Source organism: Syngnathus typhle, linkage group LG10 (assembly GCF_033458585.1).
Source record: "Syngnathus typhle isolate RoL2023-S1 ecotype Sweden linkage group LG10, RoL_Styp_1.0, whole genome shotgun sequence".
Lineage (NCBI taxonomy): Eukaryota > Metazoa > Chordata > Actinopteri > Syngnathiformes > Syngnathidae > Syngnathus > Syngnathus typhle.
This window is the reverse complement of record NC_083747.1, coordinates 11,964,785-11,984,197: the sequence shown is the minus strand read 5'-3', so window position 1 is coordinate 11,984,197 and position 19,413 is coordinate 11,964,785. Positions and strand designations below refer to the sequence as shown.

The window sequence follows — 19,413 nt, the reverse complement described above, 5'->3', positions numbered from 1 at the left end:
TCTGTGGTATGGATACTGCTGGGGCCTGAATTTCCTCACCCCTGGGGATCAATAAATATTCAATCAATCAATAGATGCCACAGCCCAAAGCAAGCAATTCAAGTGTCAATTGTTATTTTATTCTTTGATTGGTTTATGTCATTTTACATTTTTACTCATCTTTAGTTTTGGCTTGAGTGATTCCCGTGACCTCCTAAATAGATGAGCAGCAGAACCGTGCGGTTCAAATCAGCATTTTTCGAACAAGTTCAACGGGCTATTAATGGAGGCTTCGGGACTCACCGTCACCATACCGTCTTACATTTTGAATAACCAAACTACTTGATTTGGAAGATGACATACATATAATACAGAATGCAACGAATGAAGAGGACATTTTGGCCGTGTATGTGATGGACCTTAGGCGACATGGAAACAGGTGGAATGTTTGCAGTTGAGAGAAACAGCAACACCTGGCGGACATGTTGAGAAACGGCATACCTGGTAATTGAATGGCGATTGATGCACTTGTGGCGCTGTGTGCGCCGCTGGAGCCAACCCAAGCTCAATTTGGGTGAAAGGCAGAGCGCACCCTGTCACCCTGAACATATCGCCAGTCAGTCGCAGGGCAGTTACGCAATATGTAAAATGTACACGTGCTGCCTGTGCTGTGTAGCGTATAGTAGAAATTATTTCACTACTATGGATTGAAAGCTCATTTGTAGCCGTTTCAAATTTAAAGACCACCAAAGTCACAATTTAACTCGAAAGCTAATTTGCGAAATTATGCAAGCATCTTTAGCTGAACCACACCAAGTTGCTACTTCTCAACATTGTAACACTTCTAAGATTACATCACAGTCATTAATCATAGTCACGTACGGTTTGGCCATCTGAAATGAATTTAGAGGTAGTTTGGTAAAGATGGATATCTTGTTGTATTCACTTTTCACCTTAGACTGAGTAAGAGAATGCAAAAAAAAAGTTTAACATGTCCCCAATAGTATAAACACGCTATTTGGATTTATAACCTAAAGCATTGGTGGAAGAAGCAGCCACTATTTTTCATCATCCACTTCAGGCGGCTGACATTGTGTACGTTAGCGCCCCCTGCTGCCAGCAGCGATTGACGTGACGTCATTTTGAGTCGACAGGAGGGGTCGTCAAGGGACAAAATGGTCACTGCGATTCCAACGTCTTCGCTCCCTGCAGTTGTCCCTAATCTAGAGTCAAGTTAGGCCAGAGAGCAGGCCGACAGAAAAACAGAATGATGCCCACAATTATGGATGCATGGACTCATATTTATTTGTAGTGGTGCTTAAAAATGCGCAGAAATAGCCCACACTTTATTTGTAGTGGTGCTTAAAAACGTGCAGAAATAACCCACACTTATGGATGCATGGACTCATATTTATTTGTAGTGGTGCTTAAAAACATGCAGAAATAACTCTTACTTAAGTCCGTAAACGTAAAATGATTTCGGAAAAAAGATCATCTTTGGGAACAACCGGATGTCATTCTGCCGGTCAGTATCACTGCGCATGCGCTAGCAAACTCGATAGCGAAGAAATATGTGAGACTCAACGGGATCACCGATATTTGAGTGATGTTCCAGTTATTTATTATCTTTCCGTGTGTTCACAATTGTCATGGTGATCTCTCTGGTGATTTCTTAACTAGGCTGGATGTATTTTATTTCTCCGACTGCCCAGAAAGGCACCACCGCGATCAGTTAGGTTAAAATGAAAAGAGAGGAAAGTGACTTACTTGTCTCCTGTGTGGTTCTTGCAAAATAAGTTGAGTGAGCACCACCCTAACAAAGTGTGTTGGGGAGGATGGCTGAATGCAATGCGCGATTGACAACAAACAAGAAGGTGATTTCAAGTTTTATTTCGAGGGAGATTTTCTTCAAAAATTGTTGTACCCATGTATAATGCGCACCCCAGATTTTAGGACAATAATTTAGTTAGATTTTGCGCATTATACATGAAAAAAAACGGTATTCAATGAAATTTAGGACAGAAAAATACCTCCAACCAATTTAAGAAGGAAAACAAAGCGCAAGCCGTAGTTGTGAATGCTCAATGATGGAAATGCGAACCGGGTGGCAACAGTACCGTAGCACACGCGTCTTTGCCCACCGCTGTTGCGCAAGCTAACGTGGATGATGTGCGCGTGCCCGGTTCAGCGGCACATACGCAGCGCCTGCTGCATCTTGTCCTGCACGTTCTCCATCTTCTCGGCCCACTCCTCGCTCAGGCCGGCATCGTCGTCGCCAATGACGGCGGCGTAGCCCATCAGGGCAATCAGGCCGATGCAGAACAAGTAAGTGAGGCGTGTGCACAGGCGCTCCATGGCCCGACGATCGCCACCCGAATGCTTCAGGAACACCTAAAAAAAAAAAAAGCTCCTTCAAAGTGAGAAGATCTCCCCTTGCCCGTCACCGCAGTGTGTGTGAGCGACTCACATCCAGGATGGGCCGGCTGAAGAGTTTGGGCTTCCCGACCACACCTGTCATGATTGGTCCCCAGTTTTGCTAAGTTGCCATGGTTTCTGTTCGCGTCGCCCCTCCCCTCCTGTGTTCCCTCAATCAATGTAACCGCGTTCACCTGCCTCGTGTTTTGTGCTTGGTATTTAAGCCCTGTCTGCCCCTTGTTCATTGTCGGTTCATTGCTCGTCGATTGTTGTTTGTCGATCAATCGCTGCTGTCATGGTCACGTCCCCATGTCTTTCTGTTCCACGTCTTGTCAGGTCAGTCCTATTATTGATGTCAGTTTACCAAGTTTGTGTTTGAGTTTGTTCCAATAAACCCTGGTCCAAGCTGCACATGGTCGCCCTGCTCCATTTCCTCATCCGAAGCCTGACAGAATGAACCGACCATCACAGCGACCAGCGCTTGGACCTTCCAGGATCAGCTCCCGTCCGCGACCTGCAGAACACATCGAGAACGCTACACGTATACATAACAGCTTGCAGAATGTGCGACAAAAAGGTCAAAACCGAAGTGACGCAGTTTGATAAAACCAAACTGCGCAAGACTGAACCCGAAGAGAAGACATCACTTCCAACCCAAAAGGAGATTGAAGAGGAAAAGAAATTAAACGAAGAGGAACCTACCCGAATGATCAACGATGAAGTGGTGAGATTTAACCCCAAGAAGCCAAAGCCCAAGAAGCCACAGCTCAAGCCACAGCTCAAGCCACAGCTCAAGCCACAGCTCAAGCCACAGCGAAGCCCAAGCCACAGCGAAGCCCAAGCCACAGCGAAGCCCAAGCCGAGCGAAGCCAAAGCCGAGCGAAGCCAAAGCCCGAGCGAAGCCAAAGCCCGAGCGAAGCCAGAAACCAAGCCAAGAAACCAAGCCAAGAAACCAAGCCAAGAAACCAAGAAACCAAGAAACCAAGAAACCAAGCCAAGCCAAGAAACCAAGAAACCAAGCCAAGCCAAGAAACCAAGCCAAGAAACCAAGCCAAGAAACCAAGCCAAGAAACCAAGCCAAGAAACCAAGCCAAGAAACCAAGCCAAGAAACCAAGCCAAGAAACCAAGCCAAGAAACCAAGCCAAGAAACCAAGCCAAGAAACCAAGCCAAGAAACCAAGCCAAGAAACCAAGCCAAGAAACCAAGCCAAGAAACCAAGCCAAGAAACCAAGCCAAGAAACCAAGCCAAGAAACCAAGCCAAGAAACCAAGCCAAGAAACCAAGCCAAGAAACCAAGCCAAGCCCAAGAAAGCCAAGCCCAAGAAAGCCAAGCCCAAGAAAGCCAAGCCCAAGAAAGCCAAGCCCAAGAAAGCCAAGCCAAGCCCCGTCGGCGTGGGATCCAGCGGCTGACCCCCGACCCTGTCCCGTCGGCACGGATGCTACGGCCGCCACAAATCCAGGCGGCGTGGATCCAGCGGCTGACCCCCGACCCTGTCCCGACGGCGCGGACGCTGCGGCCGCCACAAATCCAGGCGGCGCGGATCCAGCGGCCGTCATCCAGTCGGTCTTCGGGGGTGTTGCAGGACCTACGGCCGGGGCCAGATTCAAGCCAGCTGCGCCGGACCCACGATCGTCCATGGTCCCCACCCCACTGCGGCAGCGCGTGCTGACTCTTGCCGTTGCGCACAGCACCGCCTTCCAATTGCCGCTGATTGCGGACCGGACTTCAAACTGCCACCAATTGCGGCTCTGACTTTTCAAGTTCCCTCCGAGCGCGGTTCTGTCCCTGAGTTGTCATCGTTTGTTTTTCTGTCCCTGAGTTGTCATCGTTTGTTTTTCATGTTCCCCAAGTCGCCGCCAGAGTGCGGTTCAGGTCCCCCGAGTCGCCGCCAGAGTGCGGTTCATGTCCCCCGAGTCGCCGCCAGAGTGCGGTTCATGTCCCCCGAGTCGCCGCCAGAGTGCGGTTCATGTCCCCCGAGTCGCCGCCAGAGTGCGGTTCATGTCCCCCGAGTCGCCGCCAGAGTGCGGTTCATGTCCCCCGAGTCGCCGCCAGAGTGCGGTTCATGTCCCCCGAGTCGCCGCCGGAGTGCGGTTCATGTCCCCCGAGTCGCCGCCAGAGTGCGGTTCATGTTCCCCGAGTCGCCGCCGGAGTGCGGTTCATGTTCCCCAAAGTTCCTGCCAATTGCGCGTCAGGCCCCCAGTGTGTGCCGCGAGTGTGGCCCTGGGCCCCTGACCTCCGCTGAGTGCAGTTCTGTTCCCCAAGTTCCTGCCGATTGCGCGTCAGGCCCCCAGTGTGTGCCGCGAGTGTGGTCCTGGGCCCCTGACCTCCGCTGAGTGCAGTTCTGTTCCCCAAGTTCCTGCCGATTGCGCGTCAGGCCCCCAGTGTGTGCCGCGAGTGTGGCCCTGGGCCCCTGACCTCCGCTGAGTGCAGTTCTGTCCCCCGAGTCGCCGCAGAGTGAGGGGGTTTCCCTAGTCGCCGCCCCCCGGGTGCGGCTCTCTGCCCCTTGTCGCCGCCCCCCGGGTGCGGCTCTCTGCCCACCCGCCCCCCCCTTGTCGTGAGGGATTGGATTTTTGGGTCGTCGGGAGCCGTCCCTTGTGGGGGGGGTACTGTCATGATTGGTCCCCAGTTTTGCTAAGTTGCCATGGTTTCTGTTCGCGTCGCCCCTCCCCTCCTGTGTTCCCTCAATCAATGTAACCGCGTTCACCTGCCTCGTGTTTTGTGCTTGGTATTTAAGCCCTGTCTGCCCCTTGTTCATTGTCGGTTCATTGCTCGTCGATTGTTGTTTGTCGATCAATCGCTGCTGTCATGGTCACGTCCCCATGTCTTTCTGTTCCACGTCTTGTCAGGTCAGTCCTATTATTGATGTCAGTTTACCAAGTTTGTGTTTGAGTTTGTTCCAATAAACCCTGGTCCAAGCTGCACATGGTCGCCCTGCTCCATTTCCTCATCCGAAGCCTGACACACACCGTCGTAGAGCGTGTGCAGGTTCTGGTCGCCCAAGTCGTCGGCGTAGCTGCGGGCAAAGTCTTCCTTCTTCCGGTTGCTGTGCTCAGGCCGAGCTTCCACCAGATCCATGAACTTGCGGAACTGGTTCTTGAGGTTCTCCTCCACCGAGGCGTACTGGCTGTCCAGCGTCTCCTTCTGAATAGCTACCAGGGCCTGGCGATTCTCGCGCGAGAGCTCGTCCAGCGCCCGGTTGACGGAACCGAACTCGCGCTTGAGCGTGCGGATGTCCTCGTCGTCGATGTGGTGCAGGACCACGCGCATTAGCGAGCCCGCCACGCCGAAGATAGGGTTGACCACAGCTGCCGCTGACGAGATGGTGGCTACGCACTGTTGCACCTTCACCATGCCCTGCTTCAGCTTGGTGTGCTCCTCCACTATCTTCTCTTCCATTGTGGCTGCGGGGAGGGAGCATCAAAGAGTTATACGAGATGGAGACGAGAGTGCCAAAGCACTACTTTCTTCGGGGCTTCGGTTCCATCTTGTGCATACAAAATCATGCCAAACATTTCACGCACTTTCTCTGAGGATTCCCCGACAACACGGATGCTTCCAAGGCTTAGGTCTCTTTTTTCGGCCCCGTCTTTCCTCAAGCTCCCTCTGGAACAAAAACTCTCGTGGGGACTAAGCTGCAAAGACACACAAAAGCCACATTAAGATAAAAAGCACACAGTGCATGAAGCAGTAACATCTTAGCGAACAGGGCACGGACAGCTCCTAAGGCAGAATGACAAGACCGCAGCGCCTGTTTGCGTTGTTGCACACATGACCACTAGAGGGAAGCAAAACCCACTTATGATTTCAGCACCACCACCAGTGGACTGAAATCCCCGTGGCCAGTTTTGCTCTGAAATGGCATCACTTGGAGAGTTCTTTTTATCGGTTACCTTGGCATTGGAACTAGCATTTAATAGCATCAGTACTTCAATTGTTTTCTTGTTTACACAGATGATGAGGTTGTGGTCCAATCCAGTGATGCAGCTCAACGGCCACCATTTAATATTGTTTGACCTAAGTCGGGGAAGCAGAATTACAGATGACAGCAAGGAGGTAAGCAGCCATTGAAGAGGATTTGGATGCCTAGGAAGTGGGCCCAAAATAAACAGAACTCAAGCTCCAAGTAAGATTATTTTTATATATAGCAACATTTGTGACGTGTGGGGATTTTAGGGGGGCGGGGGGCACAAGCAAGGTAAGCAGAATTTAGGATTCGCATCATTTAAATGAAGTGCAGCAAACAGTTAAGTAGGCACTTCTCATCACACATTTAGGGGATGGGAGACTTCACGTCCATTGATTGATTGATTGAATATTTATTCATCCCCAGGGGTGGGGAAATTCAGGCCCCAGCAGTATCCATACCACAGAGTGGGTATACAAAAGACACACAGATGGCATGAGCGCAACTCAATAGGCTCTCATAAGGCTGCCACACAACGGCGCCACAAAGAAAGCCAGAAAGTGCTCAAGATAAAAGCCATCAAAGCAAAACAAAGCTAAAAGACAAAGGAAAAAAAATAACTGTGGCCAACCAGCACCCCTCAATACAAGAGAACACCCCAAAACACACAAAATAGCCTCCACGGGGTCCATAGACAGGTGTAACGGCAGTCCAGTTCAACGGCGCCCAATGGACCGTGGTCGTGAATCGGTGAAAAACATCACAAAGCAGGCAAACCTGTGAGCAGCGTCCTGGGCTGACAACAGCACCATCCAAACAACTTGACTGGCCAATTTGATTTTTTCACTTGCTTTTCGGTTAAAGAGTGAAACCAAAGCCAAGTGGACTGTTAGGGTTTGCAGAATATTCTGCAAACCCTAACATGGACCTTCAGCGGTCTCAATGCGTCTGCAGTGCAAGAGAGAGTCTTGCTTTTTTCCTTCAATGCTTTAAATTACTGAAGGCTTAAAGCTGAGCATACCTTCAAATTGGATTATTCAAAATGCATCGGAAGAGCAAAACAAGGCCTTCGGTCATTCAATTTCACTTTCATTCTTTCAAAAAGGTGCTTGAAATGTGCACTTCATTTTATTTTATCGAAACATCTTCTCAAGTGTTCTTTACTAGAGAATCAAAGCCATGATTACATTCAAATAATCGCCAAGTTGAATGATCAAGCACAAAATGGGTTCTTCTCATTTGACTTTGTTTTTTATGTAAAGTGTTAGCTCTGAGGCAGTTGATTAAGGTGACATTCAAATCCTCAAGTTGAAAAGTCAAAATACAATCATATTTTTTTCATTTATCATTTACTTTTGGGATGTTCTCTTGTATTGAGGGGTGCTGGTTGGCCACAGTTACTTTTTTTCCTTTGTCTTTTAGCTTTGTTTTGCTTTGATGGCTTTTATCTTGAGCACTTTCTGGCTTTCTTTGTGGCGCCGTTGTGTGGCAGCCTTATGAGAGCCTATTGAGTTGCGCTCATGCCATTTGTGCGTCTTTTGTATACCCACTCTGTGGTATGAATACTGCTGGGGCCTGAATTTCCCCACCCCTGGGGATCAATAAATATACAATCAATCAATCAATCAATCAATCAATCAATCAATCAATTTCCCTGTCAGAACAACGAGCAATTCTAATTCTTTCCTTTTTTCCCCTTTTTTTCTTTTCTTTTCTTTCAACCAAAGTGGAATTGAAAATCCACAACAAGCGGCTTCAATTCTTGTCTTTCTTTGATCCAAATGTTATTTTGCTTTTTGAGGCATTTATGGAGAATTAAAGCCGGGCTCACCTTCAGACTCTGTCCAACTTGTCCAGCTGGGAATGCAAGCGCCAGTCTCCGCTCGCACCATCTATTTATGCATTCGAGAGAGAGAGAGAGAGAGAGAGAGAGAGAGAGAGAGAGAGAGAGAGAGAGAGAGAGAGAGAGAGAGAGAGAGAGAGAGAGAGAGAGAGAGAGAGAGAGAGAGAGAGAGAGAGAGATGGGGGGGGGCAAAAAGTGAGAAAGGGGAAGTAAAAAGGGAACCGGTTGTCCCCAAGACAAAACCAGCCTTGTTGTAGCTCCCACCAACTTGAGCCCACAAGTTTGCAAAGAGCAGACATTCGGCCCCAAAGGCATACATTTGCGAGGCCGGAAGGCAGCATGGCGGCCAGATGAAAGGCCACGTTTGTCCGTGTCAGCGCGCCGTGACAGGCGCGGCGCGGCTGCACATCACGTCACGCATCATGGACTAGTTACACAGGTAACAGTCAAATTTGAATTTGGAACAGTGTGTCAAATGTATGGCTCCCGGTCCCGAAACGGTCCGTCGTGAAGGCCAATCTGACCTTTGGATGTTTGCATTCTTCTGCCCCCTGGTGGCCAAGGCGCACAAAGCAGAAGGGCTGCACTGAACAAAGCAAAAAGGGTTTCATTGTGTTTAAATTGATTTGACGATGACATGGCTGTATGTTTTCACAAAATAGACCTTTTGAAAATGAAATCATTTTTTTTCCGTCAGAGCCACTTTGCTTTGTTGGAGTCACATGAAGACCAAATTGACTGGCTTTTATCTCTCTGACCTTGGCCAGCGTCTAATGTTTCTCGCAAAGTGCCACTCTCCTCAGAAAAGAAAAGTGACACAATGTGGTTGCATAAGTCGACACACCCTCTCAAAGCTGCCTGTTCGGATGGAACCAATCACATTCAGTCTTGTCAAATATGAATCAGCATGCACCAGCCACCAGTCAACGAATAGAGTGTCGCCATTTTAGTAGGCTGTTCTTCTTTTTAACCTCGTTGGACGATTTCTCATGGTTGTGTTTCTTTCAGGTGTGTCAACCCAATTACAAAACATAAATTACATTTTTACTCCTACGCCTATCCCTACTGACACCTTTAAAACGTAATTTAATTTAAAAGTAACTAAATTACAGTTACCGTTTTTTTCCATGTATAATGCGCAAAATCTAACTAATTTATTGTCTTAAAATCTGGGGTGCGCATTATACATGGGTACAAAAAAAAAATTCTTTTTTTTTAAATTTCTTTTTTAATCCGGATATGATACGGAGGCCGCCATTACAGATGCGCTTTCTTCTCTGCTGTTCACTTCAAACACGCTTCATACGAACACAATGCTCTCGTATCAGACGCTTGCTCGATCACCTGCTCGTTTGCTGTCACAATGTACCCTACACAAATCCGAAACATTTCTTCGCTATCGAGTTTGCTAGCGCATGCGCAGTGATACTGACCAGCAGAATAACATCCAGTTGTTCCCAAAGATGATCTTTTTTCTGAAATAATTTTACGTTTACGGACTTAAGTAGGAGTCAAAATTTGGGTGCGTATTTTACATGGGTACAGGCTTTTTCCCAGCATCAACATGCCATTTTTAGGGTGCGTATTATACATGCGGGCGCATTATACATGGAAAGAAAGGGTACTTTATGAGCTATACGAGGCAGATGGAGCAAGACACATGCATCAGGCTATCGCACGCACACAGTTCGCTTATTATGCCATGATTCTTTCTCTCTTACCTGTAAACAATTTGTCACCACCAGGGGGCTCTACTTGTCCTCCCCCTTTGCAGAAGACTCCGTATGACTTGAAGGCTCTTTATCCAATTGGATCAGTCAAAGTGCAGGATGGATGCCTTATTAGGCTATCCTGAGTCTAGAGGAGCCAAGCATCGACCTGCTCTTTCATTTCGCTTATGAAATATTGATATTGGCTTTTGTCTGGTCCTGCACATTGAGTCATTCATTTTTTTTCTAAAAACGAGGGCTGGTTGACTTCCTGCCTGTTCCGAAGTCCAAAATCTCCAATCAGTCGGGCGACACTTTTTGACGACTTCCAGTTGTGAGGCCGAGGTGGGTCGCGGTGATACGCCTTCAAAATGCCGGAAACGTCCGTGACAACAGGCAGGGAGTAAGAGTCGACCTTTGGCCTCTGCAGAAAGCATGTTTCACTTTTTTTTTTTCATGTCTAATCTGTCAAACACAATCAAAAACACAGAAGTTGGCCTCTCTACAAACCAGGTGTGATTCTTCTTCGCTATTTGAAAGCGCGCGACCCGTAAGGCAGCCAATGCTACCCTCTGCTGGATGGAAGGGAACATTGCACCCTGAAAGACACTTTTATTTTATGAATAAACTAATACTTTTCTATATTCGCGTTTTCATTTTTATTTACAGTACTGCAAAAGTTTATAAAAAAGTCGAAATACTGCGTTTTTCTTTCCTAACAGTTTAACAACGACATGAAAAAATGGTGATAACAACCGAGATCAGTTGATATTTAAAAAAAAATGTTGCCTTCCCATCGAGTTGTGCCTGTAAATCCCGTCAGGATGTTGCCATGGCGGCGCTGGCGCGAGGCTTTTTAACGAGGGGGAGGAAAGGAAGAGCGTCTCCGATCAATATTTCCTACCTTTGACAAAACGAAAGCCGCTCATCAATTTGCTGCCACGATATGCACACATGAAAAACACATGGAATGAATTCAACACGAAAGAAAACACAAACACAAAACAGTGCAATTTTCCAATTTATATAAAAAAAGAAAATTTGATGAATAAATAAACAAATAAACAAATAAATAAATAAATAAATAAATAAATAAATAAATAAATAAATAAATAAATAAATAAATAAATAAATAAATAAATAAATAAATAAATAAATAAATAAATAAATAAATAAATAAATAAAGGGAACTGAAAGCGTCCTATGAACGCACCTGCTCATTTTTCCGTTTTACAGTCAGGCAGGCCCGCATAAGACTGGGAGCAACGTCTGGGAAATGAGCGCTACACATGCTAAGCCAAGCACTTTGCTACTCGCCTGCGGGGCGATTAGAGCGCTGCGGTCTGGGAAATGCTGACTCGGGTGCGAAGGGGAATTCAATTAGCGGCCGCAGATGCTAACGTTGCAGCGTCAATCACATTTATGCTGCGAAAAAAGGAGCAGCCTATTAAATTAACCACTTGGCCACATCCATAAACGACTTGTCTGCTGGCAAGACGCAAAACCCATTCAATGCTTACCATGCGCTTGCTTTATTTACACTCAGAACAAAACAATCCAGAAATACTTTGTTGGCATTGGAAATTACATTGGGACACAGATACAGTATGTTTGCGATTAGCTTTACAATAAGGTTTAAGGTGATTTGTTTCAGATTAAGTTAGGTTTGTAGGTGTCAGGCATAGCGGTCATAGTTAGAGTTTGGGGAAGTAGGCTTCGAGGTTGGATTGTATTCTCACTTTGGAATGTTTGCGACTTTCAGTCAGCGTGTACACACACGGCTACGTTCTTGTGCCTCTCCCAGTAGTGACAATTGTCTGGGAAACTCCACGCCGCCGCTGACTCCTTGTGGCGGCTGACGGCGTGAACCACAAAGCCGCTCATCTGCTTCTCCAGGACCTCCACCACGGTGGGGGCGTTGCCCTTTCGGGCGGCACCCTCCATCATCTCCAATATGGCGTCCCTGGGCACCGTCTGGGGTCTGCTACTGAAGGACACCACCAGGTTGATGTTGTTGACCTGTAGAACCTCAAACCAGTTGCGTCCCACCACGTGGTGGAAGCGCTCACCAGCCCTCCAGTTGCGGTAGGTGCTCCCCGAATGGTTGATTAGGCGCACCGACCAGCTCACCCAGTCGTATTTCTTGACCAGGAAGTCCAGGAGCTGCTGGCTGGTCTCCTGGAGACTGTTGATCTGCTTCTCCTGAAGGAGGTGCTGGGTGTCCAGTTTGGCCTGCTCCGCAAAGGCGTCCACGCAGGACTGGATGGTGATCTTCATGCGGAGCTCGATCTCATCCATCTTGCGGCTCCAGTCTTGGATTTTGTCATCTTCTTCCTGATGGTTTTGGGTCAAGGCCGTGTATCCCATCAGAGCGATGAGGCCGAGGCAGAAGAGCTCTTTCATGCGCACGCAAAAGTCCTCCAGGAGGCGGCGGTTCCTGGAGACGTACCTGGAAACACATTACATCAGCAGCACCTTCTGAGCTACGAGCAAATCTTTTGCATCGGCCCGATGAAGCGGTCGGTCCCTCAAAGTGAGCGTACCTTTCCACCACGTCCAGAATGGACTCTCCAAAGCTGCTGTCCCCCATGAGTGCATGGTAGAGCACAAAAAGATTCTTTTCGCCGCCACTCCTGGAGAAATGCTCCAGGAACAGTTTGGTCTTGACCTCACGGAACTGCGGCTTGGCTTCAATTATGTCCATGTACTTCCTGAACTGATTGCGTAGGTTCTCCTCCACGGCAAAGTACTGCGAGTCCAGCCGGGCCTTCTTGATCTCGCAGTCGATGTCCTCCAGTTGGCCCGACAGGAGGTCCAGACTGTTGCGGACTGTCAGGAACTGCTCCTTAACATAGAAGACCTCCTTACTCCGGACAGGGCTAGACGCAGAACTGGAGCGGCGGCCTGGCACAGCAGGAAAAGTTCTCCCACCGCGCTGGCCACAACCTCGGCGCCACGCTCCAACATCTCCATGGCCGCCTCGATGGCCTCCTTCTTCTGGGCCAAAATCTTCTCCGCTTGACTAGTCATGGTCTACAAGACAGGACAATAGTAAATATTCAAAACATGACATACCTTTTTAAGCAATTGCTTTTCTGAAACTGTGCCAGCGAGTCTTTTCATTTCGTTTCCTTCTTTTTTACATGCTCTCGTTTCTTGACATCAAGAAAGTCACACGAGGCTCCGAGGAAGACTTTACAAACGTCTCCTTTTAAAAGCCTCGCTATATTTGAATACATCATCTTTTGTCTTATCATCTTTTTTTAATGAAATTTGATGCTCTAAACACCCATAAATCATCACAAATAATCAAATACGAGGCCAATTCCGGTTGCCAAAATAATTAGGAATAAATTAAACTAATAAGTGCGCAATGGATGTGCGCTTTTACGCACAAGTGGCCCCCTAGCTGACGTCACCCCATTTTGCGTGCATATTCCTCCTCTGCGGTCCAGATAAGAACATTCAGCAAATTCTTACCTATACGCGTCTTCTTTCTCACGTCGGACAAGTTGAGTGGAAGATTCCCATGCAGCCTGCTGCTTGTGTGTAGGGAAAGCTGCATGGGGAGGGGTCCCAAAGAAGAGAGTGAAAAAAGAAAGGAGTGATGCGCAATAGAGGGAGGGAAGGAGGGAGGAAAGGGCGAGGGGAAGGCGAGCGAAGCAGACGGGACAATTTCTTGCTGTAGTATTTCGTCGACATGTACGGAGATGGATTTGATTGTTTGATTCTTTTGTTGCTATTTTTGTGCTTTTTGGTCAATGTTAGGAAATCTCTTGGACAGGGGTGGGCAAACTACGGCCCGCGGGCCACATCCGGCCCACGGGACCGTTTAATCCGGCCCGCCAACTCTGAACAAAATTGTATTAAACTTTTTTTTGGGGGGGTCATTTTGCCTGCAATGACTGCGTTTTCCCAGTAGATGGCGAAGCGCTCGCCTGCGCATTTACTACCGGAAGCCGTGTCAGAAAGCTCGGTGCACACTCACAAGTGCGTGTACGTACTAAGTAGTACGGACTTGGCGCACTCTCGCTCTATTCGTATCAGTCCCGAATTTAGAGCGTGGGCTTTGACGACAGCATTCTTGTAATTCGCGCGCTGAGCTTTCAGATGCAGTTTTGCGCTACAGCCACCCACAAACCTTCCCCTGGAATCCTTCCATTAAAATGAGTGGCCCGAAAAAAAGAAGTGAGTGCCGAATGTTAAAAAAGAGTGGCCAATTTGGCTCGACGTACGCGACGTGACGTTCAGCCACATGAACGTCAACATCAACCCGTCACAGATCAAGGTAAACGGACCAACACCTCGGATCTCGCCTACGAATTGCCACAACAAATTTTACTCCAGACTATGACGCACTAGCAAAAAACGGACACCAACAACACTGTTCCCACTGAAAATGAACGGGAGGCTCTCAAGTTTATTGTGACTAGTGACTCCCTGTCTGTGACATCTCATAACTTTGAAATTGGACTCCATTTAATGTTTCTTAACGCCTATTTAAGGCCCCGGGCACATTTAGTTTTTTTTAGTTTTGAATTCTTAGGCCTGGTTGTAAACCAGCTGTGTGTTTCTACTACCAACAAATAAAAAAGGACAAGGGTGTCCTCCCTGAATTTCTCCAAACAGTAAACAATCTTAATGTCGTTTGGGGGCTTCATTTCAGGAGATGTCCGATAGCTGACCTTCATGGTTTAGCAAGCAGCCCCTCCCTGTCTTGTGGGCATGTATGAAAAATAGGAAACGCTACACTAAATGTCTTTAGGTAAGAAACGGACACGAGTAATGTTGACACAGCAAACAGAGAAGGCTGGTCTGAAAGCACATGATAGCTGAAGCCTGAAAGACGCATGTCCAAAGAGTCGTCACCATCCAACATTTTGCTCTTGAAAATCAAATGACAAATTAGAAATATTTTTAACGTGCATTTATTTTCATGCAGATTCTGTACATTACACTCTTTTTTTGCCAATTTCAAAACATGGACCTGCAAAAAGACAAAAAGGCAACATTTAGAACATTGACAAGAGAACAAACATCACAGTGATACAAGCACGTCAGATTGTTGCCAAAAATAAAAATCAGTTACAATGTGTCTTCATCTCCGTCTTCCGCAACGGGAGCGTTTACGCAAACAGGCCGCCTGGCTCGCTGCTGCTCAGTTACTTTTGCAAAGCTCAAACATGCTCATCTTTGCCGACACGGTGAAGCCGACCAGCGCCATCTTTTTGCTTGCGCTTATCGGCAATCTGACACTTGTTCATATGCATTTGTGAAAAACCAAAAAAGTGGACCACATTCTCTACCCAAAAAGAAAAGAAGAAATCCATACGGCAACAAACACTGAGTCGACAAATAAAATGTGCATTTTCCATCATATGTGCCCCTGCCAGTTCAGATATTCCATCACATCAGCACGGCTCTACTGCGGGTGGATGCAGAGGAAGGCCCGCTTCTGCCTGGCGTAGTAGTAGCACTCCACGTTGAAGTTGTTGGACTCCACCACCTCCTTGTAGTGGCTGACAGCGTGCACCAGGTAGTCAGGGAAGCAGCGGTTGAGCGTCAGGGCCACAGCCCTCATGTTGCCCTTCAGCCGCTGCTGCTCGATCTGCTCGTAGATGCGAGTCTTGTCGATGGGCGACGGGTCCACGCAGAAGGACACCACCACCTTGACCTTGTTGTCTATGGTCAGCTTGAACCAGTTGGCCCCGCCGCTGCCGTGGCACTTGCATCCCGCCAGCCAGTTGTAGAAGAAGATGCGCTCGCGCCTGTTGAAGGCGCGCACCGACCAGTTGACCCAGTCGTACTTCTCGACCAGCGTAGAGAGCACCAAACGCGTCAAGTCCTCGCTGGCCGCACAGAAGGCCTTCTCCTTGAATGCTTTCTCCAGGTCCAGCTTGGCCTGGTCCACGAAGGTCTCCGTGCAGTGGTCCACGGCCGCTTTCATGCGCTTCTCCACATCCTTCATCCGCTCGTGCCACTTGGTCGTCAGGCCCGTTTCCACCACGCCTTCTCGGAGGCCGGCGTAGCCCATGACGGCGATGAGGCCCATTATAAAGAGCTTCTTGAGCCGAGCGCAGAAGTCCTCCACCGCCCTGCGGCTCCTCTGCTCCGTGTCAACCACCGTGTCCAGCATGGGGTTGCCGGCCGTGTTCTCCCCCGTGACGGCGTTGTAGAGGGCGTCCAAGTTCAAGTCGGCCTCCGTGACCTCGTAATACTTGATGAACTTCTCCTTCTTCTTCTCCTTCATGCTGGGCTTGGCATTGATGAACTCCTGGAACATTTCGTACTGGCCCAGTATGTGCGCCTCACGGTCGAAGTTCTGCTTGTTCATGGACGTCCTCTGCAGCTCCAGGGCGATCTGTTCCATGTCGCTCTGGATGCTCACCAGCTTCTGGTTGACCTGCTCAATCTTCTGCCTCAAGTAGACAGCCTCCTTGCCCTCCGGGTTGCTGAGGATCTCGGCCGAGAACTTGAAAATGGCCTCCAGGATGGGGTGCAGCTGGCCCACCGTGGCGGCCAGGACCTCTGACGCTTCCCCAATGATGTTCACCCCTTTCTCAATCTTGTCCCTGTTGTCCACCAGCCAGTTTGCCATGCTGTCGATGGTTGCGCAATTTCACAGCCACTGATTCCGCCACAGCCTGAAAGGACACATGGAGGGACAGACACCCTTAAAGAAGACGTTTTCGGACACTTTCCCGAGCACAACGCAAAAACTACCCTGGTGTCTTGAGTATGTGCCGGCTTGTTCAATTCTACACGTCACGTATTGTGTCGGCAGGAGAAAAAACACCGGGGAGATGATCTAAGTTGGACTCCCTGGAGAAGGCGGAAAAAAGGCACACCCAAGCCTGGCTAATGAAAAGCCTTCGGCAGCGCACTTGAGCAACCTTGTCCTCATCGCCATGTGTGCCCCCAAATGACGCACTGTGTAGCATTATTATCCAAAGTTTGGCGCGCACACAGACATAAGGTTGATTTTTTTTTCTGAGGGCGAGGCCCATCTTCCCCTCCTCCCCATCCCCCCTCTACTGCGGCCTTGACGACGCCAGCCAAAGATTTGTCCTGCTTTTCAACAACAGCAGCAACACAAAATGGCCTTTCTTTGCGCTCAAACGCAGAACGATCGATTAGCAGGCGCAAGACGATTCCAATGGAACATTCCGGGTCACTTGACTGCACGTCGCGTCATGCGTGACAACAGCACCATCCAAACAACTTGACTGGCCAATTTGATTTTTTCACTTGCTTTTCGGTTAGAGCAGGGGTGGGCAATTATTCTGACTCGCGGGCCGAACTGGGTTCTAAATTTGGACCGGAGGGCCGCACCAGGAGCACATGGACGTAGGCGTTGTGTGAAGTCATATAAGCGACCTGTAAAGGTCATTGCATAAAAGATCTTGGCCTTTAGCAGGTAGTAAAGCATGGATATTCCAAACAAGTTTTTTGAAAACAAATGCATTTATTAACAGCATTAAAATAATAATAATTCACTAAAAAACTGCTATAAGTGATTCTCATAAAATACGACACTGTTATTATGAATAACAATCTCCATCACTTCAGTGCCTGCAGGTCAGATTAATGAAAGATGTTTATTTTATGAGATCACATCAAACGGCAAACATTCTGACCAAATATATCATCTTGAAGAATCGGTGAAAGCATACATCCAAATAAAGTAATCAAAACAGCAACACGGTGAGGGGTATCTGAAAATCAGAGCAGAGTTTTAACTCGCAAACACCTGGTAACAGAGGTGAGGAAACGGGAAACACCTCCTTAAAGTAAGCCTTAAGAACTTTACAGGTTAAGATTAGTCGCAAATAGGTGGTGCATCAATGTCCTTGAGCATCCTGCATTGTTTGAAAATGAGAATGGTCGCTAGTTTCAATCCCTGCTATGTGTACAAATCATATTCAAAATGCATTTTTTTACAATAAACTTGAGAGCCTCCCGTTCATTTTCAGTGGGAACAGTGTTGTTGGTCTCCCTTTTTTGCTAGTGCGTCATAGTCTGGAGTAAAATTTGTTGTGGCAATTCTTAGGCGAGATCCGAGGTGTTGGTCCGTTTACCTTGATCTGTGACGGGTTGATGTTGACGTTCATGTGGCTGAACGTCACGTCGCGTACGTCGAGCCAAATTGGCCACTCTTTTTTTAACATTCGGCACTCACTTCTTTTTTTCGGGCCACTCATTTTAATGGAAGGATTCCAGGGGAAGGTTTGTGGGTGGCTTTAGCGCAAAACTGCATCTGAAAGCTCAGCGCGCGAATTATAGGAATGCTGTCGTCAAAGCCCACGCTCTAAATTCGGGACTGATACGAATAGAGCGAGAGTGCGCCAAGTCCGTACTACTGAGTACGTACACGCACTTGTGAGTGCGCACCGAGCTTTCTGACACGGCTTCCGGTAGTAAATGCGCAGGCGAGCGCTTCGCCATCTACTGGGAAAACGCAGTCATTGCAGGCAAAATGACCCCCCCCAAAAAGTTTAATAATACAATTTGGATTAAACGGTCCCGTGGGCCGGATGTGGCCCGCGGGCCGTAGTTTGCTCACCCCTGGGTTAGAGTGAAACCAAAGCCAAGTGGACCTTGAGCGGTCTCAATGCGTCTGCAGTGCAAGAGAGAGTCTTGCTTTTTTCCTTCAATGCTTTAAATTACTGAAGGCTTAAAGCTGAGCATACCTTCAAATTGGATTATTCAAAATGCATCGGAAGAGCAAAACAAGGCCTTCGGTCATTCAATTTCACTTTCATTCTTTCAAAAAGGTGCTTGAAATGTGCACTTCATTTTATTTTATCGAAGCATCTTCTCAAGTGTTCTTTACTAGAGAATCAAAGCCAAGATTACATTCAAATAATCGCCAACTTGAATGATCAAGCACAAAATGGGTTCTTCTCATTTGACTTTTTTTTTTATGTAAAGTGTTAGGTCTGAGGCAGTTGATTAAGGTGACATTCAAATCCTCAAGTTGGAAAGTCAAAATACAATCATATTTCCCTGTCAGAACAACGAGCAATTCTAATTCTTTCCTTTTTTTCCCCTTCTTTTCTTTTCTTTTCTTTTCTTTTCTTTTCTTTTCTTTTCTTTTCTTTCAACCAAAGTGGAATTGAAGCCAAGCTCACCTTCAAATGTTGGACCTGAACGATCAAAATCCACAACAAGCGGCTTCAATTCTTGTCTTTCTTTGATCCAAATGTTATTTTGCTTTTTGAGGCATTTATGGAGAATTAAAGCCGGCCGGGCTCACCTTCAGACTCTGTCCAACTTGTCCAGCTGGGAATGCAAGCACCAGTCTCCGCTCGCACCATCTATTTATGCATCCATACTTGGGGCGTGGAACATTTCGTCCGCAAGAAATACATGTTTCAACAGATACCTCCCCAGGATGTTGCTGCAGATGTTTCCGGGCCGCGCTGTGACATGTCTTGCCCGCAGGGGTCAGTGGAGGACGAGAGGGAGGACAAGCGATAGGGCCGCTCCCCGCGCCGCCTCCGCTCATCCCTCACTATCTTGGGTCAATAGCAAGCGACGGGAGAGTAAAGAGATAAAAAG

General features: G+C 47.8%; 2 protein-coding genes and 1 pseudogene across 2 annotated transcripts; all 3 read right to left on the bottom strand.

Moving 5' to 3' along the window:
- Positions 1-1,969: 1,969 nt before the first annotated feature.
- On the bottom strand, positions 1,970-6,498 carry LOC133160994 (protein rapunzel-like). The gene is made up of 5 exons (XM_061289149.1): positions 6,287-6,498; positions 5,918-6,028; positions 5,363-5,797; positions 2,447-2,490; positions 1,970-2,370 (listed from the first exon to the last, which is right to left on the bottom strand). Exons 3-5 carry the CDS (start codon positions 5,790-5,792, stop codon positions 2,164-2,166), a joined length of 681 nt encoding a protein of 226 aa, XP_061145133.1. The 5' UTR covers positions 5,793-5,797; positions 5,918-6,028; positions 6,287-6,498; the 3' UTR covers positions 1,970-2,163.
- A 4,862-nt stretch (positions 6,499-11,360) lies between these two features.
- On the bottom strand, positions 11,361-19,160 carry LOC133160992 (protein rapunzel-like; annotated as a pseudogene).
- Positions 14,309-19,170, bottom strand: LOC133160993 (uncharacterized). The gene is made up of 2 exons (XM_061289148.1): positions 18,984-19,170; positions 14,309-16,496 (listed from the first exon to the last, which is right to left on the bottom strand). Exon 2 carries the CDS (start codon positions 16,448-16,450, stop codon positions 15,275-15,277), a length of 1,176 nt encoding a protein of 391 aa, XP_061145132.1. The 5' UTR covers positions 16,451-16,496; positions 18,984-19,170; the 3' UTR covers positions 14,309-15,274.
- Between the last annotated feature and the right edge of the window lie 243 nt (positions 19,171-19,413).